This window comes from Peromyscus leucopus, chromosome 3 (genome assembly GCF_004664715.2).
Source record: "Peromyscus leucopus breed LL Stock chromosome 3, UCI_PerLeu_2.1, whole genome shotgun sequence".
Classification (NCBI taxonomy): Eukaryota; Metazoa; Chordata; class Mammalia; order Rodentia; family Cricetidae; genus Peromyscus; species Peromyscus leucopus.
In genome coordinates, this window is record NC_051065.1 from 155,045,824 (window position 1) to 155,052,252 (window position 6,429).

Sequence of the window (6,429 nt, forward strand, 5' to 3'; positions counted from 1 at the left end):
CTCCTCCTGGGACATGAGTGCCCACAGAGATTCGACGACAGAGCGTCCTCTGTAAAACGAGGTAGCAGCGTTCTCATCTCCCCATTGGACCGAGGCCCTCAATCCCTGTGGATCTTCAGAAATCAGAGACATACTCTCTGGCTCATGGGCCTTCGTTATGATTCACTCGCCTGACTTTCCCTTTGTGAAATGTACCCTGTAAGCTGCCCTTAGCTGTGCCCTTCCATGATCCGCATGCCCCTGGGCTTCATGCAGCCTGCGGGAAGGGTGGGCGAGCCACAGGTCCGGGAGAGCTATGCCTCACCCTCCTGCTTCCTGGCTAGCCATCTCAGGCACGACACTTAGCCTCTTTGGGTCTCCACTCCCCTTTACAGGCAGCACCTCAAGGTGAGTTGGCAGCATTCTTGTCTCATCCCAGCTCACTTCCTGTTGGGGCAAAACATCCTGTTCAGCTTCTGTCCCCATCTCCCGGAACCACTGCCAAGACCACCAGTGATGTCTGTTGTGTTTGAGTTGTAGAGTCAAGGCTGTTTTAAATTCTTTTTTCAGATTGATTCTTCCAGGCAGTGGTGGCACACGCCTTTAATCCCATCACTTAGGAGGCAGAGACAGACGGATCTCTGAGTCCAAGGCCAGCCTGGTCTACAGAGTGAGTTCCAGGACAGACAGTGTTACACAGAGAAACCCTGTCTCTAAAAACCAAAACAATAACAAAAAAAAGATTTATTCTATGTGCTTGCGTGTTTTGCCTGCATGTATGTGTATGTACCACAGGCATGCAGTGCCTACAGAAGGACATTGGATCCCCGAGGACTGGAGTTACAAGTTTGTGAGGCAATATGTAGGTGCTGGGCACTAAACCCCGGTCCTCTGCAAGAGCAGCAAGTGCTCTTAACCACTGAGCCATCCTTCCAGCCCTTGGTTTGGTTTTATATCCTCCTGAAATTAGACTTTTCACGATGATCTGAAAAACAAAAGCTAAGCAAAATAGAACAGGAACAATTTTTTTCTTTGATTTTTCGAGATAGGGTTTCTCTGTGAAACAGTCCTGGCTGTCCAGGAACTCACTCTGTAGACCAGGCTGGCCTCGAACTCACAAAGATCCCCCTGCCTTTGCCTCTTAAGTGCTGGGATTAAAGGTGTTCGTCACCACCACTCAGCTACCAGGAACAATTTTAAAGCGAGGCAGCTGAATGGTTGGAAGCATGGATCTTGGAGCCATGTCTCCCAAATTCACTTCCCATACATAACAAATGAAGAAAAGAACAGAGCCACCGTGTACACCTGTGCCAAGAACATACACTCCCATGGAGGGTTAGCTGTTAGAGCCTCATTTTATATGTAAAGTTGGCCCTCCATAGCCCTACCTAGTTCCACAGGTGCGTTCACAGATTCAATCAACTGAAAAATGAGAACATTCGAAAATAAAACTGCATCTGTATTAAGTACACAGACTTTGTGCGTGCGTGTGTGTAGGTGGCGGGTCTCACTATGTACCTCTGTGGGGCCTCGAACTCCCTACGGTTTTGAATTAAAAGAGATCAGCCAGCCTCTGCCTCCCAAGAGCCTCTAACTGCTGGGATTAAAAGGCGTGCACCACCACTTGTCATTATTTTCTAAGTAATATATCAATCTAGCACCTAATACATTGCCCTAGGTACATACCATACGTAGAGATGATTTAAAACATACGGAAGACGCAGGCAGGCTCTGTAGCACTTCATAGTCCAGGGAGTTTGGACATCAGTATATTCTGATGTCTTAGGACGGTTGCTCAACCAACGCCCCCCCCCCCCCCCCCCGGGGAACCCTGGAAAGAAGTATCTGTTTTGCTACCTCCTAGCGACTAGGGGGCGCACTCGGAAGCGAACATTATATTAAAAACCGATTGGGCGTCTACTTCGGGCGGAAGTAGATGCTCACCTAGCAGGTCTTAGTTCAGAAGGAATTACGAATTTCCTAAGTAATCCTAAGAAGAAGATACATTTTTAGTTCGTTCCAAGATGTTAATGTCTACTATAGAATACTAGTACACTGTGTCTTGTCTTTTTCCAGCATTACTTCTCCGACGCGTCCGAGGTTCCTTTGGAGGACCCAGAGCCGGAAGTGCTTCGCTTTCCCCTTCCAGGACCCGAGGCTCCTTCCCATCACCCCTTGCGCGCGCCCGCCCCTCCCTTCTTCCTCGGCGCTGCCTGCGAGGTGGCTGCCATCTGTGTCGCGGTGAGTCCGCATCGCCGGCCATCCGTCCGCCTGTGGGTTCGGCGCGGCCCTGGCGCCGGGTGGGGAGGCCTCGGCATCGCCAGGCGGGGAAGCCGCGGCGTCGGGCTCCGCGCTGGCGCCGCAGTGGCGAGCGTGCACGGGCCGGGCCTGCTGGCCGCTCGAGCCGCTACGGAGTGCGCCCAGGGCCAGTCGGCGGGCCAGGCCGGGCCGGGCCGGGTTTGCTGCCGTGCGGTCGGTGGGCTTGCGGTGACGCACGCCGCTTTCCCGGCACTCCCTGGCCGCCGGGTCGCTTGTTAGCGGCTTTGGTCGCGGAAAGGGCCGCCGCTGTCTGGCCTTCGAGGTGCCAGGGAGCAGAGACGCTTGCTGGAGACGGTTGTCGGGTGCATAGTGCGTGCCCGACCTGGCAGGTTGTCCGGAGGGAACAGAGTCCCTTTCTGTGGGTGTCCCGAGGCGATCTGGGGGGGACGGTGGTGGTGTGTTACAAGTACGGGGTGGTTTGGCGTGTCTGAGGGCGCAAAACTTACAACGACCGCCTGGTGGTCTGTGAAGCTTTAGTGGGGTTTGCTGCCCCCTTACCCACCAGAATGTCTTGCTTCGGGTTTTAGGTCAGCTGCTGCCATTCATTGAGGGTAGAATGGCTGGGGTGAGCCCTGACCTCTTGAGATCGCGTCTGGAGAGTGGCTAGTACTCTGCCAGCTTCGGAAGCAGGAGGGAGAGCAAGCCTAGCAGAGGTACCCATTCCATTCCCAGTTTGCTCAGTAGCTGGTGATTGGAAGACACTCTGCAACATCACTCAAGCCTTGGACAAGCAACTCCCCGCCTCCCCGGTTCTTCGATAACAACGTGGATTTGCCTCTTTTTTTGTAGGCATCATGGCTGCCCTCCGGCCTCTGGTGAAGCCCAAGATCGTCAAAAAGAGGACCAAGAAGTTCATCCGGCACCAGTCAGACCGATATGTCAAGATTAAGGTATGTGTGCCGGGCGGTGGTGGTGCAGGCCTTTAATCCCAGCACTCGGGAGGCAGAGGCAGGCGGATCTCTGTGACTTCAGGACCAGCCAGGTCTACAAAGTGAGTTCCAGGACAGACTCCAAACCTACACAGAGAAACCCTGTCTCAAAAAAAAGAAAGAAAGAAATTTAAGTATGTGGTCCTGGGTGGAAGTGAGTGCTGGGGTTAAGTTCTAAGAACACATTCTAGCGTCACCTGAAGTGACACTGTTTTCATGTGTATGAAGGTCGGGAGACTTTCAAGAGTTGATTGTACTTCCATCATGTGGGTCGAGGTGAACAGGCTTGGGTTGGTCGCCTTGGCAGCAGGCACGTTCCCTGAGCCATCTCTGCAACCTGACCTTATTTTTTTAAAGATGTATTTATTTCCGTACATATTTTATGTGGGTGTTTGTCGGCAAACCAGAAGAGGGCATCAGGTGTGAGAGCTGGGAATTGAACTCAGGACCTCTGGAAGAGCAGCCAGTGCACTTTTTAAAATGTATTTATATATGTATTGGTGTTCAGCCTGAGTTTATATCTGTGCGAGATCCTCTGGAACTGAGTTGCAGACAGTTGTGAGCTGCTATGTAAGTCCTGGGACTTGAACCCAGGTCCCCTGGAAGAGCAGCCAGTGCTCTTAACCTCTGGGCCCAGAGGTCACCAGTTGGCTGGATGGACATGCACAGCCAGCACTTACCTGATTCCTCCCCAGGCAGGGCACTGCCCTTTTTATTATGAAACTGTCACAAATGGAAGGTTCTACTGAAATTCTGATCCAAGTGCTAGGGCTTCATGCATGCCAGGCAAACGATCTACCAACTGAGCTATACCCTCAGCCCTTGGTGTATGGGGTTTTTGTTTTGTTTTTTAACTTATTTATTATGTATAGTGTTTTACCCTCACATATACCTGCAGGCCAGAAGAGGGCACCAGATCTCATTACAGATGGTTGAGAGCCACCATGTGGTTGCTGGGAACTGAACTCAGGACCTCTGGAAGAACAGTCAGTGCTCTTAACTTCTGATCTTAACCTCTGAGCCATCTCTCCAGCTCCCGGGGTGTGTGTTTTATGGGGCACAAAACTGGTCTTGAGAACAGCATGCAGACCAATCATTGTACTACTGCACATACAGTCTTGTCTTATTTTGACCCGTGTGGGTCTGAATTTGTGGTCAGGTATAGGAAAGGTTTGGTTTTGTTGGGAGATTCTACAGCAGAGCCATGGCCCTGGGAGCTTTTAGTTTGTTTTCTTCCTGTTAGAAGTGTATAAAGAAGTAGGAAGATGTTACCTAAGGGTGCCTCCTGTATGGCATGTCCCCTTTGAATTTAGCCCCCTTCCTGCCAAGGAAGAGCTGGCAGTTTGCACAGAGACTAACTTGCCTGTGTGTCTTCAGCGAAACTGGCGGAAACCCAGAGGTATCGACAACAGGGTGCGGAGAAGATTCAAGGGCCAGATCCTCATGCCTAACATTGGTTACGGGAGCAACAAGAAAACCAAGCACATGCTCCCTAGCGGCTTCCGGAAGTTTCTGGTCCACAATGTCAAGGAGCTGGAAGTGCTGCTGATGTGCAACAAGTAAGTTGGGCTCTGGCCTGGTTAGGAGTGTGCCTGCCTGCTGAGAGACCCTGTTGAGGCACCCAGGTAGACATGCTTATGAGGAAACCTGAAGCCATTCTTTGCAGGAGCTTAGAGAGGATGCTTGTTGGGGAGTCCAATGTTGCCTTGGTTGAGGGGGGCATTTATGCTCAGAAGGTTTGAGAACTGAGACTGGAGAAGAGGGAGGGCCTCACTCGATGCGGTGGGTGTTGGGTGTCCTTTATGGTCCTGTCTGGAACACTGCTGTAGTGGTGTGAGACTAGGAGGGGTCTAACCTCGGACTTAAGCAATGCTTGGCTCTGCTGTGACAAGGGGAGTTGCAGAGTGATGCTGGTATGTAGGAGCTGAGGTAGAGAAAAGGCAGCTGCAGACAGCTGTGGAGAGAAGCTTGTGGGGTGTACTTGGAGCAAGTTACAATCCTTGCATGAGATGCTTGGTCAGCTCCAAAGCCAGGGCCTCCCAGGAAATGCCCTGGCACTGGGTCTAGGTATGAGTATGTAGTAGGAACACAGTTTATTTTTCCTTCCTGGTAAATGGGTTGGGAAGCTGCATTTATTTTTTTCCCAAGGAAATTAGAGTGATTGAGGTGTGTCTGTTCTCTGAGGTGGTTGTAATACAGATGGAAGGGGGTCAGTCAGCATGGGAGTTGATTATGTACAGAAGGCAGGTTGGCGCTGCATTTCTTACGGTTACATCTCAGCTGCCTGACAGAGCTGCTTGGCATGTTGAGCGAAAAAAGAAGTCTGCAGGTGCACCTGCCACTGCATTCTGTCAAAGCATTTCCCCTGTGTAACTGAGAAGCAGGGGAAGTTGAAAGGCAGTTACAGGGGGGAAAAAAAAACACTGAAAAGGAAGTTCTGGGTGGTTGAGTCCTGGTGGATGTGCTGGTTATGGTTATGGATGCTGGTAGCCAGGGACATCAGCTCCCTAGCTGGGGCTTCATGGTCACCTCCATTACTGGGAATGTGCTCATTAAGACAGTTTGTCAACACTCTGGGGTAACACAATGTTTGTTGTCCACTCTACTTGAACTGTTCTTGACAGTGGTTACACCAGAAGTCTTTGGGCTTCCAAGCCCAAAGAAGAGTTCCGGGTTAGTCACTCAGGTGTGGGGAAGAACCTCTGAGTCTGATGTGGGCCCTCCTCCTTGTAGACTAGTGTCTTGTCACTACCATAGACCTCTGCAGGAGCCCTGGTGCCTTCGCTCATTAAGCCATTTGCCAGAACCCTCTGCCTGGCAGTGGGGTGAGAGGCAAGAGACAGGAGTCGCTCCCTCCCTGGTGACCTTTCCTGGCTTGCTCCTTGCTCACTGACATGCTCCTCTTTCAGATCTTACTGTGCTGAGATTGCTCACAACGTTTCCTCCAAGAACCGAAAAGCCATCGTGGAAAGAGCAGCACAGCTGGCCATCAGAGTCACCAATCCCAACGCCAGGCTACGCAGCGAAGAAAACGAGTAGATGGCTTGCCTCTGTGTTTCATTTGTGTTTAAATAAAACCACAAAAAATGCCGCCTTGGTATTCTTTTTGGAGATTGTTCTTTGCTTCTTAGTGGTCCTCCAGTTGAGAGGGTCTGTGCACGGGCAGGCATGGCCATGGTTGCCCAGAGGTGGTGTGAGGAAG

At 51.3% G+C, this 6,429-nt stretch overlaps 2 protein-coding genes and 1 non-coding gene across 3 annotated transcripts; all 3 read left to right on the top strand.

Annotated features, from left to right (window-relative positions):
• Window positions 1-234: 234 nt before the first annotated feature.
• Window positions 235-2,941, top strand: LOC119087734 (translation initiation factor IF-2-like). Its single transcript, XM_037204331.1, has 4 exons — window positions 235-267; window positions 375-387; window positions 2,056-2,627; window positions 2,826-2,941. The coding sequence occupies exons 1-4, from the start codon at window positions 235-237 to the stop codon at window positions 2,865-2,867; spliced, it is 660 nt and encodes a 219-aa protein (XP_037060226.1). The 3' UTR covers window positions 2,868-2,941.
• Rpl32 (ribosomal protein L32) lies at window positions 2,114-6,318 on the top strand. The gene is made up of 4 exons (XM_028863998.2): window positions 2,114-2,220; window positions 3,088-3,188; window positions 4,605-4,786; window positions 6,137-6,318. Exons 2-4 carry the CDS (start codon window positions 3,093-3,095, stop codon window positions 6,264-6,266), a joined length of 408 nt encoding a protein of 135 aa, XP_028719831.1. The 5' UTR covers window positions 2,114-2,220; window positions 3,088-3,092; the 3' UTR covers window positions 6,267-6,318.
• On the top strand, window positions 2,873-3,012 carry LOC114689690. Its single transcript, XR_003733952.1, has one exon. It is a non-coding gene; the product is annotated as a small nucleolar RNA SNORA7 (small nucleolar RNA).
• Window positions 6,319-6,429: the final 111 nt, after the last annotated feature.